We start from the raw sequence: 21,794 nt of genomic DNA, 5'->3' as shown, positions 1-21,794 counted from the left end.
AGTAAGCTTTCTTAAAAAGTTGTCTGACTTCTTCCTTAGAGATAGGATAAGGAGTTTGGTTATTCAAGCAGGCTTCACAGTAGAGCTGATACTCCAGTGTGCCAAGGGTGCCTGGGTAGTGTTACAGGCAAGCATATCCTACCAGGAGCAGGCCCCAGTAGACCCAAGACACCCTAGAGAGATTATTTTTTCAGCTCGCCTGGGAATGCCCCTGGATAAGGTGGAGGGGGTGGCCCCGGAGAGGGAAATCTGGGCTTCTCTGCTCAGGCTTTTGCCCTCATGACCCAGCCAAGAATAAGTGGAAGAAAGTAAATGGGTGTATGGATGGCTGGATTATTAACTACACTGTCCAGAAAAATAATAGCGTTTATGGAATGTTAGTGATGAGGTGGTTCTTTATCATAGAACAGGTTGCATAACCAAAATCACAGTGTAACTTTGTCTTAACAACTAAGGTTGGAAATTTGACTTTTTATATTTTCATCTTGCTTTTTATGGGATATTTCATACTTGTTTATGTCTGTGATTGTTTTTAAAAAAAGAAGAACAAGTACCTGCTTAAACCTCCATTTTCCAGCAAATTGCACCTATTATTTCTATCTATCCGCTATAACACGGCAGCAGGCTAGATTTTATTATTATTTTAATCCAATATGTTGAATGAACATGACGATTAGCATTCAACTGCATAAATTTAAAGTTTCAATCATGGCTCCGTTCTCTTCTCTAGAATATTCTTATTCTTCAAATAAGCCCGAGTCCCGCCCTAAAACAGCGCCTTCCATTTATTGGGTGTTTTAGCTATCAGTAACAGTGTATTGCTCCAATTGGTCGAAACAAGAGCAAGAAGGGGGTTGTTTCCAGGAAGTGTTCAGCGTGACTCTCACAGAACAGCTTTGCTTTCTTTCTAACAGAACTTGCTTTGCTTGATTTTTGCGCCGTTCCTGATTCCGTTTCTCAGTCAGTCAGCATGGGTGAAGATGAAGAAAAATATGACGGCATGTTGCTTGTTATGGCGCAGCAACACGAAGGAGGGGTGCAAGAGGTAAAGCAGTGCATCGCCGTGCTAACATGCTAAAGCTACTGTACTAACGCTAACGTGGTTAGCCTGTAAGCTAGTATGTACACCATGCCTATGAGCAGTCACAAACACGAACAAAGAATAATGTTTTAAACTGTTTTGCAAAGTTTAGAAAATGATTTTGTTATTAATAATCATGGCTTTCGTGGACTATCTTAGCTACTGCCTGCGGAGTGTTCTGGTGAATTTGGCATACATGTGACTAAGGAGACAGCACAACTTAGCAAAAAACGAACTTAGTTCTGTTTGAGCATGTCTATTAGATGCTCCATGGTCCTGATAGAAGCTGTTAAAAGTAATGTTCGTTACAAGTAATGTTCTTACTGTAGTAATGTGACGTTGTGTCCCGGATGAATGAAGGTTCTGGAAGAAAATGTATTTGCTAAAAGAGATCTGCTGTTATGAGGAAAAGGTGAAGGATGTGATCTGGAAACAGATGCATAAGCTAAAGCGCAACGAATGTTTGGTAACAATGGTGTATTTTAAGAGTCGTGAACAGGCAGACACCCAGCACAGAAAAGGAAGGCTCTCCCATCCAAGCAGTAATTTATTTCAGACACAAAGTCCATAATAAAGATGTAATCTGTTATATGGATTTTGTAACTTATTCTTGACCTATTTTCTATCAACAGTTAGTAAACACATTTTTCAGCTTCCTCCGCCGCAAAACTGATTTCTTCACTGGTGGAGATTCAGGTGCAGCAGAGAAGGTGAGCATTGCTGTTCGATCTATACCTCGTGTCACATTAGGGCTGCTCGATTATGGCAAAAATGATAATCACGATTATTTTCACTGAAATTGAGATCACGATTATTTGACGATATTTATTTAACCCTTTAAGACCTACCATAGAACCAAGTCCACCAGAGCTTATATTATTTTTTTTACATGCTGTAGTGCCATTTGTGGGAGCATTTCAAGTTGCTATACATCAATACAACTGTTATAGCCCATATTTTAATAATATGTATGCATTAAGTCCATAGTAATTACATAAATTGCAAAAAAGTGCAATAAACTACAAAAAAAATTGAAAATCGCTTTTGTTTTGTTTACATATATTTCTACTTGGAGAAATTTAAGAGGTTTATCCCTCAAAACTTTAAATACAATAAAGTTGCAAAAAAAATAGTTTCCCACCACAGGAAATTTATTTTGAGTGTCTTCATAGTTTTATTTTGGAGATACAGCAATTTTTATATACTGCAGGAAAAACAAAAAACAATCCTATGATGCAAATTTGCAAAGAAAACAGCAGGTGCATCATTTCACTGTGGGAAGTGTTACGAACAGCTGATAGGAACGGCAAAGCGTGTTTCTGGAATATTATGTTTTTGTTCCTGCAAGCGCTTTTTATGCAATTTTTGCAAAGCTATATGTGGAACGAAACCGTGACCGAGGACAAGCTGATGGCATCAGATGTAAGTACAACTCCTCCGGTTTCATATGCAAAACAAATTATTGCGCTAGCTTACACGGTTCAGGTTCTACAGGGATTTAAAAATAGTTACGCAAAACGGAGCGTGCTGCTCTGACCGGCTTTAAAGGGTTAACAATGACTTTAAAAAAATAATATAAAATAGTGTGCAACACCACTGAAGTTTTTTTTTTTTTTAAACTCTTTTCAACCAACGGCAGTCACTCTCCAAATAACTTCTGCTTAGCTTTCCGAGCTTCCCTCGGGTCCTCTTAATTAGCGGTCTCCACCCTTTTTTGCGCCACGGACGGTTTATGCCCGACAATATTTTCACAGACGGCCTTTAAGGTGTCGCGGATAAATTAGGGAGGGGCTAATAATCGGCTCAGTCATTTTTAATGATCGTTGAAAGCCCAGATCGTAATCGTGATTAAAATTCGATTAATTGAGCAGCCCTATGTCACATTCAAGAGTTCAGTGATAAGCACACAACTCCACCCGTCCCTCAGTTTTAAATGAAATCCCTTGTGTTCTTCAGCTCGTCAAGGATGCCTTTGCTCACCACAGCAAGCTAGCGCTGAAGGCCCAGAAAGAGAAGCAGATGAAACAAGAGAAAGAAAAGAGAGACAAAGCTGAAAGAGCGGCCAAGCTTGCAGAGGAGGAGAAGAAAAAGAAGAATGACGACGGTCCAAGAATCCAGGAGCTGACAGACGAGGAAGCAGAGAAGCTTCAGACTGAGCTTGACAAGGTGAAATGCTGATTTCAAAATTTTCTGTCATCAGTGTGTCTCTGAAACGGTCAATTACACTCTGAACTGTTATGTCTGTTAATTTATGTCCGGCTTTTTTATGCTAGAAAAAGAAGGAAGAAGAGAATACAGCAGCAGCAGCAGAGATGTCATCTGACAAAGCCGAGAAAGAGAAAGGCGTGAGTGAGGAGTTTGACATGTACTTCATTACTTAGTGTTGACTGAGCAGTAAAATGGGGTGCGCTTAATGTTTTGTTTAATTAACTCTTATTCATGTTCATTTTCTTTTCCTTCAGTCTGACTCTGAAGGAGAGGAGGATGAGAAGGACAAAGATAAACTGAAGCCTAATTCAGGAAATGGAGCTGACCTGCCCAACTACAAGTGGACGCAGTCCCTGTCTGAAGTCGATGTGAGTTCTTTCTGGTTTCAGCATCATGCTGGACTTCACCTTTTCTCAGCTTGTGTTTACTGAACATCTGAATGGTTCTTTGAGCATCTCTCAGCTTTCAGTTGTATTCTCACCATACGTACAGCTCCGTCATAATGTCACCTTTGCCTGAGTTTGCCAGTTGGATAGCACAATACGATGCATATTAAAACCCTCTTAATGTTTCCTGTGCATTGCCCTGCGCCTCTTTCTTTCAGGCGATGTGTTTCCTTAAACAGCATGCGCCAGAACACATTTGTATTTGTTTTTCATCGGCCTTTGCAGAAGGGGAAGATCATGACACTTGTTATGTGAATTCTACATTATTATTCCTTCCAGCTTTATTCAGATATGCCAAGAGTGTTGTGGAAAGAGTCAGAATGCATACAGAACACTGGATAAATAAAAGTGCTGGAAGTTGTCTTAAATATCTTTTAACATTGCCATTACATTTGAGTACCACCTAATGTGTTTGGGGTTGTTATAGCAACATGCGAGAAAGTTCTGGGGCATTATTTGTACGCGACACAAGCGCAGAAATGGAGGGCGTCGACGTAATCTTATACTTCCTGCTCGGTGCGTGACTCAGACAGCACGGTGTTGTTTCTTGTGTGGCCATATTCCTCGTTGCTGGGTTTCAAGGGCAGTTTTAATTTTCATAAGGCGACACTGTCATAAGTGATCGTGCGGTACCACTGACTAGCCAATCAGTGGCATGCAATCTGTTGAAATCACATTATCAGATCTACCGAGATCACTCCAGCTCATTAGGTACTAAAAAAAGTGCTTGTTACCAGGTACTACCACTTATTGGAAAAGCCTAAAATTCAAGTTGAGCCTGACAGTTTTGAGTGGAAAAAGGTTTTATTGGAGAGCAGTGGAATTTCTTTTCTTTTTTTTCTGTGCAGACGAGAGTTTTATAAGCTTATAAGAACACATGTGCGCGTGTATAATTAAAATATTAATAATTAAACTCCTCCCACAGGTGGCAGTGCCCTTTAGCGTGAACTTCCGCATTAAGGGCAAAGATGTGGTGGTGGACATCCAGCGGCGCTCCATCAAAGTGGGCCTGAAAGGACATCCTCCAGTTATTGATGGCCAGCTCTACAACGAGGTGAAGGTAGAGGAGAGCTCCTGGCTCATCGATGATGGCAAGGTGGTTACTGTCCACTTGGAAAAGGTAAGAAGACATGTAGATGTGTGGCACACTGTGGAATTACTCAGTCAACTGGAGAGAGAGAGAGAGTGCGTCAAATCGTATTTTGATTTCAGATTAACAAAATGGAGTGGTGGAGCAAGATCGTCACTACAGATCCTGAAATTAACACCAAGAAAGTCTGTCCTGAGAACTCAAAGGTAAACATTCACACGAACTGTTTATTGTAGAAGGAACTAAAAGATTACTGACACGTGTGGATCTTTCTGCTCCTTCCTCACTGTGCGCGCTTCCTGTTGAACAGCTGTCAGATCTGGATGGAGAGACGCGTGGTATGGTGGAGAAGATGATGTACGACCAAAGGCAAAAATCAATGGGCCTACCTACATCTGAAGAGCAGAAGAAACAAGATATTCTTAAAAAGTAGGTTTCAGTGTTGGTGCAGATTTTGTGTCTGAAGGCTACAGTAGACGCTAATAAACACCTGAATAATGGAGTCGTCTACTTTGACCACACTGTGGGTAAAATGGGCACCAGTTTTTAAAATTAAAGAAGAATCCAAACAAAGCTGCAGGAGAGATGATAAAAAATGAAATATCATGAAACTAAGTTAATCACATTTTAAAGATGGCGAAAAAATTGGAAAAAAGATGGGAAAAGAATCGGTTCCCTCCATGTGAAATTGCAAAGATGTTTCTCCTGCAGGCATGTTTTGATAGTGTAGTGAAATGAACTGATACCACTGAGTAAAAAAGTTTGTAGTATACTTTGGAAATTAGCAATAAAATATAAGTAAGTATAGTCAGTGAAATTGCCTAGAAACAATGTTACAAATGGAGAGCTGAAGTAACACGGTGTCTTTCTTGAGGCAGTAATATTTAAACAGTATGTATCCCAGTAGGCTGCAGGTCCATGTATGGTATGGTATGGTAAAGATCAAGAGTCTATCACGTTTGAATCCGTACATTAGGGAAGTTAACATGCACTTGGAGCTTTATCCACCTCCACTCTCCAACACAAAAAAATGGCACAGCCTTACTTCTGCTGGTGAGAGAGACAATCCATGAAGTTGCACTTGCTGTGTTTAGAGGAAAAACAAAACTTAAGCCGCAGACACTATAAAAGATAGACTTAGCTTCTGGATCTTAAAAATTAAGCCTTAAACCTGCAATCTTTCTAATGGCCACCAGAGGGCGATACTTGTCTATGGAAATATGGCCCCCAGGCTTGATCTTTATGTGCTCTGTCACACATTTCGGCTCATTTTGAATATAAAATGAATTCAGTTGTGTTGATTTTTGTCATTGTGTCATGATGATTAACCACAAAGAGCTCATTGATTTATGAGTGCATGAACCCAGTTTTGTTTTTGTACACAAATAATAATGATATATGAAGCTTTAAATTTCACAGCAATCGGTTTAATAAATGGAAACTTTGTTTTAGGCAAACAGTGGATGGTAACAATTAACATGACACAATTTCCTGTTACTCTGTTTAAAATTAACTTAAAAGAAATAGATTGTGTACTGCTAATTTTCCTCTTATAAAAATTATATGTAGGAATTTTCCTGAGTGGGGGGGAAACAAACAAACTTCAGACTGATGTTTCAATGACTGTATGAGTCAGTGGTTCATGTGCAGCTTATTACTGTTTGTTGGGAATGACCCCTTTCCCTCCTCTGCTGTCTGCTGGAGCCCACTTCCTCTTCTAGCTTGTTAAAGCTGCCTCTGAGGATCTTGTTTAATTTTATAAAGGTTAAACAATACTACCATAGGGAGCGCTGTGGAGGTAATTGGTCTCAGAGTTTCTTTAGTGACACAAAGGTCAAATTGTGTCTGTCCAATCAAACATGTTGTGTGAAGGTGTCATCTCAGACGAAGCGTACAGCTTTTCATTCTTAGCAGAATTAAAATAAACATTCGCTTTGCAGCAGAAAACAAAGGCTTTTCCTCTGACCAGCCTGGAATACAGAAGGTTTTTAGAATAATTTCACTTCATAGAAATGTGAGAAAACAGATGTAACGTGCTCTGTTCCTTCCCAGAAAGTTTAACCAACTGTCACGATCCATAAATGAACGAATCTCCCATTCACTGACTTCACAGGCTGACTGCACCTCGCCTTCTCACCTTCCCTTTGTTTCTGACTCTGACACCTTCTGTCTCTGCAGGTTCATGGCTCAGCACCCAGAGATGGATTTCTCTAAAGCCAAATTCAGCTGAGGCTTTCTGTTGTCAGAGGTTTTAGATTCACGGTTCATGTAAATGACACCAGAGCTGACATCAGGCACCAACCAACTCCCCCTTCATCTCTCTGCTGGACATGCTTGTGCTGACGTGCATGTCTGAAGTGCATAGATTCATGTTTAAATCCAAGAGTTTGATAAATGTAACAGCAGTGTTCTTCCTTTGCATGTTGTTTCCATATTTAAAGATGTGTCTGGATTTTTTTTTTTTTTTAATAAATGGATTTAAAATGTAATTGAGTTCTGAACCATCAGTCTGAAGAAGTGCAATCATAAAGCCAGGAAGCCTTTTCCTCCTCCTGCTGTGTAGATTTTGGACACTCACGAGCTTGCAGAAGCTCGTGAGCTTGGAAAAGCCAAACGTAACGCTGCAGTTCCAGTGCATGAATTATTGGAGCTAATTTATCTGAATTTAAGGGGCGGGACCACATCTCGGAACCCCAAGCGCTACAAGCCGTTCGTTTTGCTTCGTACCCCACCCTCACCCCCTCTTTCAATTCATTCACTTCTCTAAAATGAACCTAAAATGAGGATGTGGTCCCAGCTAGTGAAATGCAGCGACATCATGCAAAGGTTGAATAAGATGTTTCATTTTCAGCCACAAGAGGGCAGTGTCTTCCTGAAACATCAGGAGAGCTATCAAAGGCGTTAAGAGTGTTCGGTAGTTTTTGAATAGAGGACAAATCCTATCAATCTGATAGGAAACAGAAGAAGATGGCACGTTAGATTTTAGCTTTAACTGTTACAACAGAGTCACTAAATAGTTAAAATCTTAATTCTGAGGTAACGGTGAATAAGGGCAGGTGTAGCCAATTACATGCAAGGTTTTTTAATAATAAAATGTTTTAAAGTTAGCTTTATTCTACCCCATTATACTTGTAGTAAATGACACATAAATATCGACTATATCTGTGACCACATACTGATTAATGAACCGGGAATTCACACTGTGATGAAAAGGTAGAGAATTCTTTAAATAAATGATTCAGTCAATGCTCATATTTGTTTGTTGTTTGCAGCCGGTGCAAAAATAAGCGTCTGTGTGCTTGAGCTAAAAAATGTTTAAAAATCAACTCTTTCATCTTGTAAGATAAAATAATTGGACTGGCTCTTATATTGCATTTTATTCACGATGCCTCACTCACACAAGCAACTTTTTTTCCTGTGCTGACGTGCTGTCTAACATTCTCACGTTCACACTCGGATGGATGCATCAGAGAGCAACTTGGGGTCAGTATCTTACCCACGGGTATTCGGCATGCAGACTGGAGCAGCCATATATACATATAATTATTCTAACTAAACTCCCTGAGTATTAGATGACCTGCTCTCTGCTGAGCTACAGCCACCCTAATTATATTCTGAGTGATTGTGTTTGCAAGTTCTGATCAGTTACAGATGTTACAGAGCAGCTAAAAAAAAGTGTTTCCACTCTTGTGTCTCTGAACTGCAGCAATCCATCATCTAACCAATCTGCCAAGTTGCACTTCTGAAGTTGTTGGGATGCAAACGGTGCTGCTGATAGCAGTGAGCAATAATTAAACATATTAAATGCATTCATTAAACCACATTGCTCTCTGAGGACTATTAGCCAGGCTATAACCAACAAGTCAAAGGCAGGCTGTCTTACTGAGACCACGCTGGATATCATGCGCCTCTGCTAAATGTTCCTTCCCTCAGGACCAGTTTGCTTACAAGACTCTTCAGCTTGTGTGACTGTCCACAGCTAACTGGACTGGGCTGTCAGGATGGTGAGAGGCTGTCAATATCACTACAGCTACCAGAGGGAACATATATTAGCTTATGCTGGTTAGCAGCTCCTCCTAATGTGTGAAATAGCTCATGTAGTTCAAAAACACTGTGCAGTCAGCAGCCTCATCAGGCCTGCTGTCTGTGGACCACAGGTAACTATGTCGGAGCTTACATTTTTGTCAGTATTTTTCCTGCAAGCTCGGTGCCCTGTAGGAAAATTACAGGGCGCTGGGCTTTCATTTATTCTGTCACGGCTGTCCAATGGTTGACTGGATGGTGTTAAAGTAGCAATCACAAAATCACAAAGTGGCCAGCTTGAATTACAAAGCACCAGGCTTGTTTAACACTTACACCAACTGTGATAACCTTTTCAGCTTTGAGGCTGATTGAAGAGAACTTTAGACAAGTTAAATAGTTTTTGGTAACTAGACCCTCCTCATTATTAATAACAGTCAAATATTCATTTGTGCTTTAAATGCCATTTTTATTCTGTTCCCAGCTTTATGTCTCCACTCTCTCCATTGTTAGTTTACACCCTGACATAGTAGCAGGTTGAATTCGATTGGTGCCATATATTTTAGTGAGAAATGTCTCTCTTCTTCTTTCTATCTAAGCCAAGTGACGTCTGAGCTCAGTCAAACTATAGACGAAGAAGAAGAAACATAATTAATCTGGAAAGCTCACTGTGACCAGTGAAGTGTGGGATTCACAAAGCTTCAGGTCACTTTGGTCGCTGGCCAGGTCCCAGTTTTTATTATTGAAAATTTGTATTACACCTATTTGCACTGCATTCACCAATCAAATTTTTAAAAATGGAGCCTATATAATACAGTGCGGTCTATTAATCAGCTGCCAGAGCTCATAATTGTATGAAAATTATTATTATCCTGATTCATTTACATATTTTTGCCTCTGCTTGTCTTTGTATATTCAATATTTATATAAATATATATTAAATATTAGCATTTTAGTTTTTGAAGTAGCTCCATCCTGGTCAAAGAAAGTCACCCTGAAGCCTGATGGGATTGTGGTTGGGTGGGGCGGCGGTAGGACTGTGCAGGGGCTGAGGGCACGGAGGAGCCAGAATCTGCTCAGCTGACAGCAATGTCTCACCAAGGTACCAGAATTTCTTCATTAACAAAGACACACAGACATCAGAGGGACGGGGTTGGGGTTCTGGGGTGGGCGAGGCGGGCGTTCTGCAAACACACCTCCTCACCGCTGCACTGACTCGCTGTTCCAGACTTGGCGACTTGTTTTTTTGGCAGCAGCCTCTCGTAAATCACCCACAAGGCCCGTAGCACAATGTGACTCACCGTTGTAGTCATGGTGTTTGTGAGCACTGTTTCACCTTCTTCCGTAAGGCTAATTGGTGGAATTATTCCTGGAAGTGGAGGATGGATATGTGAGGGTACACCAGGACAAAGATGGGATGGGATTAGGAGAGGCTGTCAGATTTTGATGCTCATGGTGCATTCATAGATGATAAAAACAAGTTTGACTTTGCCTCTTGTCTGCATCCAGCTTCTTTCTGATAAATCTTAGTTGGATCAGACTCTACACGAATAAAACCTTATAATCAAGATAAGATAAGATAAGATAAGATAAGATAAGATAAGATAAGATAAGATAAGATAAGATAAGATAGAACTTTATTAATCCCTCGGGTGGGTTCCTCTGGGAAATTCGATTTCCAAAAAAGCACAGCACTGACAGAAGTTACAGATTATTAGACCTCTCCGAGCCAATCCAGCATGTGGATGTGTTACTTAGAGTTCTCCATCCTCCACACCTGGGTGCTGAGCACACTCTGTAAAGCGTATTTGGAGCACACACTTCCAGGGACGGCGAGGAGGCTGATGTGCAAAGTCAAACTCCAATTGTCAATTAGCAAAGGCCAACACAGGCTGCAGGCTCGGGTGTACAGAGCAGATCAGCCATCGTGGAGGACAAAGGCTTCAGTCAGCAGAGGGTCCTCTGGCCAACACACACACACAAACACACACACCTTAACTGAGAAGGCAGAGAGGGCCACTGAGCCCAGCAGGACCTGTTTACCACTCAGACTGAGCAAAGACCAACAGCAAACATCCTCCAACTGCTCATAAACACACAGACACACACACACTGAAGATGAAAATAAGGGTCCAGTGAATTTTTGCTATTTTTTTATTTGTTTGTTTAATTTGTTTTGTTTGAAAATATATAAATACTGTACACAGATAAGAGTCAGAGTGTGTTTCATGCTAGTGTTGCCAAATATAACCATAAATCCTCACAAAATGTCTGTTTTTTACTGCTCCAGTGAGAAAAATGTCTAAAAACATGTCAAAGTGTCAAATGACATTTTGACAAAGCTAATTTACAGCTTTATAAATCAATATGATCTGTTGCATATACTAAAGTCGGCTTAAACATGTATGCATTCTGTCCAGGAAGTGGCTCGTTGTGTCTCACCTGAAGAGAAATATCACCTGATCCTGTAGCGCTACAGTCTTTTAATGTTTTTTACCTTCTTTCTTTGGTTTTCCGACTCCACCAGCTCAGCTTCTCCAGATGTCTGATCACCTGCTGCTGGAATATAACATATTTATAAGACCAGTAAAGTTCTTGTCTCCTCTAGGAGCTTACTTTACACTTTTAGCCCATTCCAATGTGGCTGATAGGCAACTTGATGATGTCATAATATATTGTGCATAACTATAAACTGTCAAATAAAAATTATACAATGCCTTTCTTAGATGTTATAGGTGCATAAAGGTATGAAACATCTAATTTTAGCACGTTGCTCGGTAATTGCAAGGCAACATAATGAGATTTGATACAGATGAGAACCTTCAGAGACCTAAGATGTGCTAAGTTTGGTTGCTCAGTTCCTGATCGTTCCTGAAAGTTCACGGTCAAAGAAACAAACAAACACACAGAAACACAGATATTGTGTATTCATGGACACAGCGTAGGAGGATGTGCAAAGGCTTGGAGGACTGTTATTATTATTAATTTTATTAGTAATAGTTGTAGTGGTAGTAAAATTAGTATTAGTCGTAGTATTAAATCCTTCATTTAAAAATCAGTCAATGAAATGAAATCTGTATTTTCTTTCAAGAGAGCTCTGTGTACAACAAATACAGCTTTAAAATAGATAATACAATAAATACACAATAGATTTTCAGTATTAAGGAAATGTTCAAGAAGTATTTGTGATCATAAACATAACCCTTTAAATACTATAATGAAATAAGAGAAAACAGCTTTATATGTTTGTAGCTTGTTAAATTTGTAGGCAGCAGAATCACTGAACTCAGTTCCTCTAAGTTCAGTGTAAATGAGAAGTGCAGCTAATGTGAGAGTGTGTGTTTAAATAAAATAAGAGAGCAGGATTAAGTGGGCATTTATGAAATATAGCCAAGAGATGAAGATGCATGAACGTAAATAATCTACTGCAGACAGTAAACTTTGTAACAGTTTTATGCGTACGTATACAGAAGTCAAATTTGATCTGGATTTATTTCCACACTTCATATTATATGAGAGCTGCTGCTATGACAACTCAATTTCCCTCTGCGATGAATAAAGTCTCTCTGATTCTGAGTCTGGCATCAGGTATTTCAGATACACAACTTAAGTTCTGTGACCTTGAAGCATTTGAATATGGACGGAAAGCTGGATCATTTCTAAATAGCATTCATGCCGTTACATCTAAATGATATTGACTTCTACAAACAAAAAAATTATCTATCTTGTCTTTAAAAAAGCAAAGGTGACATTTATGGTATGTACCAAAAACCGTCTATACATTATTGGGTATTATTTATGTATTGCTTTATAAGAAAGCCCTCCACAAAGCCAGAACATCTTACTATTCGTCACTGATTGAAGAAAATAAGAACAACCCCAGATTTCTCTTCAGCACTGTAGCCAGGCTGACAAAAAGTCAGAGCTCTATTGAGCCAACCAATACAATTTTAATCATTAGAGAAAAAATTACCAGTAATCATCCCACAGATGTAATATTATCTACAGCTACTCTTAGTACCATTGATGTTAAGTTAGACTCTTTTTCTCCAATTGATCTTCCTGAGTTAACTTCAGTAATTACTTCCTCCAAGCCATCAACGTGTCTTTTAGACCCCATTCCTACAAAACTGCTCAAAGAAGTCCTGCCATTAATTAATTCTTCGATCTTAAATATGATCAACCTATCTCTAATGATCAGCTATGTACCACAGGCTTGAAGGCCTAGCTGTAGTTAAACCTTTACTCAAAAAGCCATCTCTAGACCCAGCAGTCTTAGCTAATTATAGGCCAATCTCCAACCTTCCTTTCATATCAAAAATCCTTGAAAGAGTAGTTGTCAAACAGCTAACAGATCATCTGCAGAGGAATGGCTTATTTGAAGAGTTTCAGTCAGGTTTCAGAGCTCATCACAGCACAGAAACAGCTTTAGTGAAGGTTACAAATGATCTTCTTATGGCCTCTGACAGTGGACTCATCTCTGTGCTTGTCCTGCTAGACCTCAGTGCAGCATTCGATACTGTCGACCATGATATCCTATTAGAGCGATTAGAACATGCTGTAGGTATTACAGGTACTGCACTGCAGTGGTTTGTATCATATCTATCTAATAGACTCCAATTTGTTTATGTAAATGGAGAGTCCTCTTCACACACTGAGGTTAATTATGGAGTTCCACAGGGTTCAATGCTAGGACCAATTCTGTTTACATTATACATGCTTCCCTTGGGCAGTATCATTAGAAGACATAGCATACATTTTCACTGCTATGCTGATGACACCCAGCTCTATCTGTCCATGAAGCCAGATAACACACACCAATTAGTTAAACTGCAGGAATGTCTTAAAGACATAAAGACCTGGATGGCCGCTAACTTTCTGCTTCTTAATTCAGATAAAACTGAGGTTATTGTACTCGGCCCTGAAAATCTTAGAAATATGGTATCTAACCAGATTCTTACTCTGGATGGCATTACCTTGGCCTCCAGTAACGCTGTGAGGAACCTTGGAGTCATTTTTGACCAGGACATGTCCTTCAATGCACATATTAAACAAATATGTAAGACTGCTTTCTTCCATTTGCGCAACATCTCTAAAATTAGAAATATCCTGTCTCAGAGTGACGCTGAACAACTAGTTCATGCATTTATTACTTCCAGGCTGGACTACTGTAATTCATTATTATCAGGATGTCCAAAAAACTCACTGAAAAGCCTTCAGTTAATCCAAAATGCTGCAGCAAGAGTCCTGACAGGGACTAGAAAGAGAGAGCATATTTCTCCTGTTTTGGCTTCCCTTCATTGGCTTCCTGTTAAATCCAGAATTGAATTCAAAATCCTGCTCCTCACATACAAGGTCTTAAATAATCAGGGCCCATCTTATCTTAATGACCTTGTAGTACCATATCACCCTATTAGAGCACTTCACTCTCGCTCTGCAGGCCTACTTGTTGTTCCTAGAGTATTTAAAAGTAGAATGGGAGGGAGAACCTTCAGTTTTCAGGCCCCTCTTCTGTGGAACCAGCTTCCAGTTTGGATTCGGGAGACAGACACTATCTCTACTTTCAAGATTAGGCTTCAAACTTTCCTTTTTGCTAAAGCATATAGTTAGGGCTGGACCAGGTGACCCTGAATCCTCCCTTAGTTATGCTGCAATAGACGTAGGCTGCTGGGGATTCCCATGATGCATTGAGTTTTTCCTTTCCAGTCACCTTTCTCACTCACTATGTGTTAATAGACCTCTCTGCATTGAATCATATCTGTTATTAACCTCTGTCTTTCTTCCACAGCATGTCTTTTATCCTGTTTTCCTTCTCTCACCCCAACCGGTCGCAGCAGATGGCCCCGCCCCTCCCTGAGCCTGGTTCTGCTGGAGGTTTCTTTCTGTTAAAAGGGAGTTTTTCCTTCCCACTGTCGCCAAAGTGCTTGCTCATAGGGGGTCATATGATTGTTGGGTTTTTCTCTGTCTCTATGAAGCGCCTTGAGGCGACTTTTGTTGTGATTTGGCGCTATATAAATAAAATTGAATTGAATTGAATTCAAGTATAAATAATAAAATTGGAAAAAGTCCATCTGTGTCCATTTGTTGCATGCAGTAAGCCCGTATGGCCCTGGATTTGGAACAGCAGTAAAGTGGAGGGTTGGGAGACATCAACATTTTATGACAGGACCTTTGCTGCTGCGATCTGCCCCACCAGCTGTGGGTCACATTGCTGCTTCATTGCTGTTTGCCTGTGGCCCCGTGACCCGCCAGCCTTCATTTGCACCTCGGTGAGGACCACTCCATCACTGTACTGTGGCCAAAACCTCCATGGGCCTGACACACACACGCACGCACACACACACACACACGCACACACACACACCACTGACATGAGTGTGCAAGCCCCTCGAACCTGGAATTGGGTTGATTCAACCAGAAACCTGAATCATAATTGGCTTTCTTGTGTGAGTTCACTGAAGCTGTAATTGTTTTTCTTCTTTCTGTTCTTCTTCTTCTTTTTTAATTTACACTCTGATGTAAGCTGTGGTCCCAGCTGTTATTCAGATCCAGTTTTCCAGTTATTGTTAATTTTGAGACTCTCTGTATATAATTTTATACATAAAATACTTTTGAGTATTTACTCAATTATGGAAATTTAACAAACTGCTTATTGTTTATAAACACAAATTCATTCACTATGTGAATAATTTATAAACTATGAAAGCCGTTTTTTCATTTACAGTTACCCACCTTTGTGGGATCAACTGACGATAGTGCACAATGCACATTATTATAACATGATGGTTCAGATTATGCTGCCAAATGAAAAGCTTGGTACAGTGAATAGATTCTGGTTTTGTTCCACCGTGTCCCTGCTAGTATTACATAGCTAACTTTGAATGAATGGTTCCATTAATTAGCATATCCCAGTGTATTTCATTCAGGTGTTAGCATATTGGGTCCATGTTCTTTGACTTTCCTCGCATGCAGTTCTGAACGTGCTAACTGTACGTCGCACATTGATGCAGATTATGACAAAAGGGTGCCAGTGATGGTAAATACCCCTTATAAATTTCTGAAATTGGACCATCAAGTCATCATTTCAGTCACGCCAGAGAAGCCACATTCACTTTTAGTACAAGCATGTGGTCGGTGATATTTAAAGAGAGGTTGTGTTGCAGGGCCAAAGGTTTAAAGTTGAGGGCAAAGCGACACAAAGTTACACCTCAAGAACAAAACCTGTAGGGTCTAAAATAAGAACAGGTGTTTGGTACATTAGGAAAGTGTTTCTGTTAATTAAACCAGTGTTTTAATCAATCACTGTAATGAACAATAAAAAAGCAATTCAGCCAATGGCACTTGTTTGGTTTATGTAGTTTACATAAACCAAACATAAGCCTGGTTTATGTTTGGTTTATGGTTTACATAAGCCTCCTAGGACCTGACGTCCACATATGTGGACATCACATTTTGGGTTGTCTAGACCAAAATACTAAATTTTGCTCTACAAGGGCCTGATATCCACTTACAAGGACATTATATTGCCACTGGTCTATTGAAATTTAAAGCGAATGTCCTCATATGTGGATCTCATTTTTCTCAGAAACAAAAATCAGGTAAAAAAATAAATAAATACATGAAAAAATTCATGTAATTCTTTGTTTTTACATTCATTAGGTCCCAATCAGCCCAAATAGCCAAGAGAAATTAAAAATGCAGCCATTGAAAGAGTTTGCATCTTAGGATTTGTTCATAGTCTTCTCTCTGTGCTGAAATGTGAATCTGAATATATATATTATATTGTTTTACATTAACATGAGGTGCCAAGAATACAAAAGGAAGAAATATTTGAGAAAACAAACATTTATAATTTATTATTAAATGACATAAATAAAACTCAAGAGAGTTCACCAGATACAAATAAGATAGATTTATATATACAGACTCTTGTGTAGGGGGCATCTTTTTATTCCCTTACAAGATGTAGAAGAGAAGGCACATGTCGCTCAGTCTGAACACAGAATATTTATATTGGACTCACAAAAGGCACATTTATATGAAAAAACACAGGACATTAATTTATTCTATATACACTCATATACACATTAATATTAGCAGAACCTTTTCTCTTATACAGTTAATAATAAAAGTGAAACGACTGAAGAAGTCACTGGGATGAGTGACGAAACCTTTGCAACGCTCCATCCAGATGAAGGGATACAAGTTTGGGAGATTTCCTTACCTGGATGATTAGCGTGCATCAAGATACTCTTCAGTTCACTTTAGCTGTGTGATGTCAGCAAGGTGGTGATGCAGCACAACCATGTAACAAATATGAAATAAGCATAGAGGATTTACTAAGAGCAATAATTTCTGTCTGTGCAGCTATTCTAAAGCTTATCTCTTAGAGGGAAACTGATTGTCTTCAATTTCAAAGTTCTCTCAGCTTTATTCAAGTCATCTTGTTCAAATATCTCTAGGGGTGGGCAATTATTATTTCCCAATGAGCTGGATTAGAAACTGGGACTGTTGTGGAGAGCCGCACTCTATACGCAAATCGGTGTGGCTCTCCACAACAGTCCCAGTTTCTCATGTGGCTCCTTGGGGAAATTATATGCCCTCCTCTGCTCTAAGCTGTTTCACAAAATCCTTTTAGACGTGGTGAAATTTCCACATATTCTCCAGGAGCTGCGTTCATGTCTGTGGTCCTACTCCAAATCCCTCCGACCCCTGTAGACGATGGCCAGGTAGCTTCAGCTGCTCAGTAGGTCTGAGCTACAGGCGTCCAGCTAGCAGTCAGCCTGGCAATGGAACTCTCAAACTGGGCTTCCCCGACCCCAACCTCACCCAGGCTGGGGTCGTACATTGGGGAAGGTGAGGAGACAGGCAGCGAGGAGGTCAGGCCTGTGTATGAAGAGCCCCTAAGGAACTGGGAGGTCAGACCTCCAGGTATGGAGCCCGAAGCCGAGCCTGAAGGGGTGAGCGTGGTGCCAGCTACTGACCAGAGGCTAGGGTACTGACTGTGGACCAGAGAAAGAAGAGGGTTGGAGTGACTTATTGCTTCAGTGCTAATTTCCCAGCCTAAAGTGCAGCATAAAACCAAATAAGCTCACCTAGAATTGGATGTGGAGTTGGTGGTGTGGGACAGAGTGCCCATGCCTGTGGAGTTGGGGATCTGAAGAGCAGACCAGCTGTCATGAGTTGGCAGAGTCCCTGAAGTGTTGTCCATGTAGTTATCTGAAATTAAAATTAATGCAACACAAATCAAATTCCAGTTCTTCCATTTATTTATTTCATCAATATAGTACGTTGACTAGGAGTCTTACTTGTACTGGTGGTGCGGTGGGGGTAGTGGCTGGGGTACGGGGCCGCTCTGTGGCTCCTCAGGCTGGAGTAGCGCTCGCAGTAGGATCCAGAAGAGTGGCCTGTTGTGCTGCTGAACTGAGGGGGGCTACTGCTGGGGCAGATGGGACTCTGGCCTGGAATGAACCAACCTCCAACTGTGGAGGAAAAACATGTACAACTGAGTCACGCATGGAAGCTGTCAGAATTAAAATATATACATGTAACAACCAGCATCAGCCTTGATGCAAAGATGCCATCCAGTACTCACGTTGAGAATATCCAGACTGTTGACTGTCCGTGCTATGATCGGACACTTCTTTATGGTCACTCCTGCAATCAAAAAGACAGGATTAGATGCTACATGAGAGCATGCTAACTTGACTCATTGAGGAGTAAGCTGAGTTCTCGGCCTTAACCTCTCCTTGGCATCCAGGAAGGCTTTAGCAAAAGGATTGTGCTTTATCTTCAGAGCTGTGATCTGAAAGAAGCAAACGGCTGTTAGCATTTCAGTCAATATGTAAAACACGTAAGCACTGATAACAGTTTCAGATGGAGATTTATCCTCAGGCTACTCTAACACCACTGACCTCCTCATTTTGATAAGCAGTGACTGCAATGAACTGTGTTTCTGGGAAGGACTGGCTGCTGATCATCTTCTGGATGCCTCCCACCTTCACGATGTGTATCCTCGGCTCATATTTGTGCAGAGAATTCAGCATGATCTGTAAAGGAACTGATGTCACTATTTCATCTTTTTTGCACTCAAGAGAAGACAACAAATGATGTCAAGTGAAAGTAATAACATTCACTGAATTACGTATATTAAAACAAATCATCTACATTATGATGCCATGAAATAACTCCAGAGTAATCCAACATTCTGACAAAAGCACTAAACTCCATTTTGGTGTGTCTAAACCAGAACATCATTAAATCTTTAAACATATCCTATGATTGTTTCTTAAAAGAAAAGTTTTTTTTTTTTTTAAGTTACTGTTATTGTAACTAATAATTTTAACTGTGCGTTTCTCTCTCACCTGACCGCCGCCGTTAAGTTTATTGGAGAGTTTGACTTTGCTGAAGGACACCGGCGCTTTCATCCAGTGCGCTCCGAAGTTTGGGGAATCCGGATGGATGTAGACGCAGCTCGGGCTCTGGGGTTCCGGTTTGCCTCCGGGAACCCACTCCCCGTTCACGTACTTCCAGCGGTTATTGTCTGCGGCGACGAAATCCAGCAGTACCGAGTACATGGCGTTTGGGTCCAGACCTGTTACGCTGGCCCTCAGAACCGGAAACATTCTCCTGAAAAAAGAAAAATAAGAATTTATGTGGTTTGTGAATTTACAGTTTACAGAAACACAAGTTTAATTAACATGTTTTAAACCTGCAAAGGCCTCCGAAACAACACAAACAGCGCTCCCGTGCTGACGTGTCAGATTTAAAATCGTGTTTTTATACATTTTCAATTTAATTTCAAATTTGCAAACACATTTAAAACGCCGCGCGTAAAATGCGCCCGGCCCCGTTCCCACAGAACACCACCAGGTCTCCCCACACGCTGGGCCTACCTTCCCGTCTTGGTGACAATCATCTCGTTGGTCAATTCTTTAAACTTGTTCCATAAGTCTGCGTCCTCCAGCGTCAGTTTAATATCCCTCTCGGACGCGTCTCCCTTCTCGCTGCCCTTCTGGAACTCGCTCTCCACGGCGCTGAGGAGATGTTCCAGACGCTGGTCAGGGTTGGAAGAAGTCATATTTCCAAGGTGTGTCAACAGACCTAAATCCGAAGGGAAGGGTCTCAAAGACTGCGAGACAGGCCCGAGTAGATATTGGTTTCTATACCTCCAGGCCTCCTCATTTAAGGGCCCTCAGGGACCTCATGGGGATGTGGGGCGTGGTTTATTAGCGGACTTCTCCGTCTCTAAACGCCGCCCCACTTCACACCGAACTTCTTTATAATTTATCAGTTTCTTTTCTTTCTTGTGAAAGAGAAACACGTGAAACACATATTTCTTTCAACCAAAGTCCACGTAAAAAATCTATTTATTAAATTTATTGGATCATCGAATTCAACGAAATAACTCCGCTGTCAGAAAAGAAAAACTTAATGGGTAAAGTTTGGTATTTTTACTTTAACCCCCAAAAATATCTTGCAGCTTGTTGCAGCTGAAGCCTTACACATTCAAAGCTGTGCATGCAAAACAAAAGAAGGGAAGCGAGGAGAGGGAGCCGTGCCTTTGAACTCAGTTGCATATTTGCAAATAGTGCTAATCTTTTGTTGTCTCAAATCCACATGGGGACCGGTGTTTACTGAGTGAGGACCATTAGGGGAGACTCTGCGCTGCTGTCGTGCAAAAGTGTGGATGGCCCAACAAGTGATGCCTGAATTTGCATAATGGGCCGTGGAAACTCTTTTCATGGCAGTGATATTAAATATTTCAGAAGGCCTAGATGTTAAATACTTATTTAATAAACACTGTGTAATGTATTTTAAACCACGAGATTTACACCCAACGCAAAATTTGAGCACAAAAATGGGGAAAAGGTAATTAAGTTAGTGCAGTTTTAGAATTGCTCCTTTACTTTTGTTTTTCTGTTCTGACATACATGGAGTCAAACTGTGCATGGAAGAGAGAGAGAGTGAGCGCGAGATAACAACAAACAAACAAAAAAACAGGAAATAATTATAGATGGTCTCCACTATTTTCATTCTAATTGTATTTCTGTTAATTAGAAAGTTTTTTTAAACTCAGTATTAATATTATAGCATTATAGCAAAATTATACGTGTGCTGCTATGATGCAATGGGTGCCATAAAATTGTTAAACAACAAGACATCGTTCTGATTTTTTTTTTTACACTAAATACAGTTAAATCAGAAAAAAATTAACAATCGTTTTAATGAGAATCAAAATAATATTTTAGTTATACGACATAAAAAGATGCACCACGCAGTTGTACTACATGCACATTGTTAACCCTCTAATGCCTGAACCATGAAATAATAAACATTACAGCTGGAAAGTGATTTATTAAACTTCTGACACATGTTTTTAAAAATTAATATTAATTTGCATGCGTTTTGATTTGTATCATATTTTATTTATTTTTTATTCACGTTTTATTATTTATTTATTCATGCAATTTGTTTAGTATTTGGGGGGGGGGAATTAGAGAGAATAGAGAAATCTAAAAAAAAAACTCACAAAAACTGTACAAACCAAATATGATGAACTGGGCATTAAGAGGTTAAGTATTATAATCTCTGCTGTGTAATAATATAATACGAAAAAGCCGCATTTTACTTGTACTTATACTTATACTGGTTTATTTTTGCCACTTTTCTGTGTCTGTGTCTGTGGCTTTCAATGGTGGGAAAGTGAAACAGATTACTCAGTGCATGATCTGAGGTACTTTAGTACTAAATGAGGTATTTTCTCTGTAAAAATGCAACAATTCACGTTTACAGAACAGAAGCTTGAAATTAAACAGTGAACAATGTCATTAAGGTCAGGTTCAAAATGTTTGTTTCATTTTGTTGACACACTAGTCTCAAAGGGTTTTACAGGTGTGTTTAGGACAGCTTTACATTTAGAAAATAACATCAACAGACAGATAAAGCT

At 40.0% G+C, this 21,794-nt stretch overlaps 2 protein-coding genes across 2 annotated transcripts; one reads left to right on the top strand and one right to left on the bottom strand.

Annotated features, from left to right (window-relative positions):
- Positions 1–843: 843 nt before the first annotated feature.
- nudc (nudC nuclear distribution protein) lies at positions 844–7,290 on the top strand. Its single transcript, XM_080862861.1, has 9 exons — positions 844–1,045; positions 1,714–1,791; positions 3,038–3,247; positions 3,355–3,426; positions 3,544–3,657; positions 4,661–4,855; positions 4,948–5,031; positions 5,136–5,254; positions 7,004–7,290. Exons 1-9 carry the CDS (start codon positions 971–973, stop codon positions 7,053–7,055), a joined length of 999 nt encoding a protein of 332 aa, XP_080718987.1. The 5' UTR covers positions 844–970; the 3' UTR covers positions 7,056–7,290.
- A 9,386-nt stretch (positions 7,291–16,676) lies between these two features.
- tbxta (T-box transcription factor Ta) lies at positions 16,677–20,006 on the bottom strand. The gene is made up of 8 exons (XM_080862475.1): positions 19,741–20,006; positions 19,210–19,474; positions 18,760–18,894; positions 18,589–18,650; positions 18,441–18,502; positions 18,154–18,327; positions 17,941–18,064; positions 16,677–17,847 (listed from the first exon to the last, which is right to left on the bottom strand). Exons 1-8 carry the CDS (start codon positions 19,923–19,925, stop codon positions 17,589–17,591), a joined length of 1,266 nt encoding a protein of 421 aa, XP_080718601.1. The 5' UTR covers positions 19,926–20,006; the 3' UTR covers positions 16,677–17,588.
- Between the last annotated feature and the right edge of the window lie 1,788 nt (positions 20,007–21,794).

The sequence above is a fragment of the Rhamphochromis sp. 'chilingali' genome (genome assembly GCF_963969265.1).
Source record: "Rhamphochromis sp. 'chilingali' genome assembly, chromosome: 17".
Classification (NCBI taxonomy): Eukaryota; Metazoa; Chordata; class Actinopteri; order Cichliformes; family Cichlidae; genus Rhamphochromis; species Rhamphochromis sp. 'chilingali'.
The sequence above is the reverse complement of the archived record's forward strand: the minus strand, read 5'-3'. Positions and strand labels throughout refer to the sequence as shown.

Bases quoted from the DNA above. Each gene is read 5' to 3' on its own strand.
- nudc (XM_080862861.1), top strand. From the start codon at position 971: ATGGGTGAAGATGAAGAAAAATATGACGGCATGTTGCTTGTTATGGCG. The intron at 3,658-4,660 runs GTGAGTTCTTTC...CTCCTCCCACAG, and splicing joins AGTCCCTGTCTGAAGTCGAT to GTGGCAGTGCCCTTTAGCGT. The intron at 5,032-5,135 runs GTAAACATTCAC...CCTGTTGAACAG, and splicing joins TCTGTCCTGAGAACTCAAAG to CTGTCAGATCTGGATGGAGA.
- tbxta (XM_080862475.1), bottom strand. From the start codon at position 19,925: ATGACTTCTTCCAACCCTGACCAGCGTCTGGAACATCTCCTCAGCGCC. The intron at 18,503-18,588 runs GTTAAGGCCGAG...TTTTGATTGCAG, and splicing joins TTCCTGGATGCCAAGGAGAG to GAGTGACCATAAAGAAGTGT. The intron at 17,848-17,940 runs GTGAGCTTATTT...TCTGGTCCACAG, and splicing joins AACTCCACATCCAATTCTAG to TCAGTACCCTAGCCTCTGGT.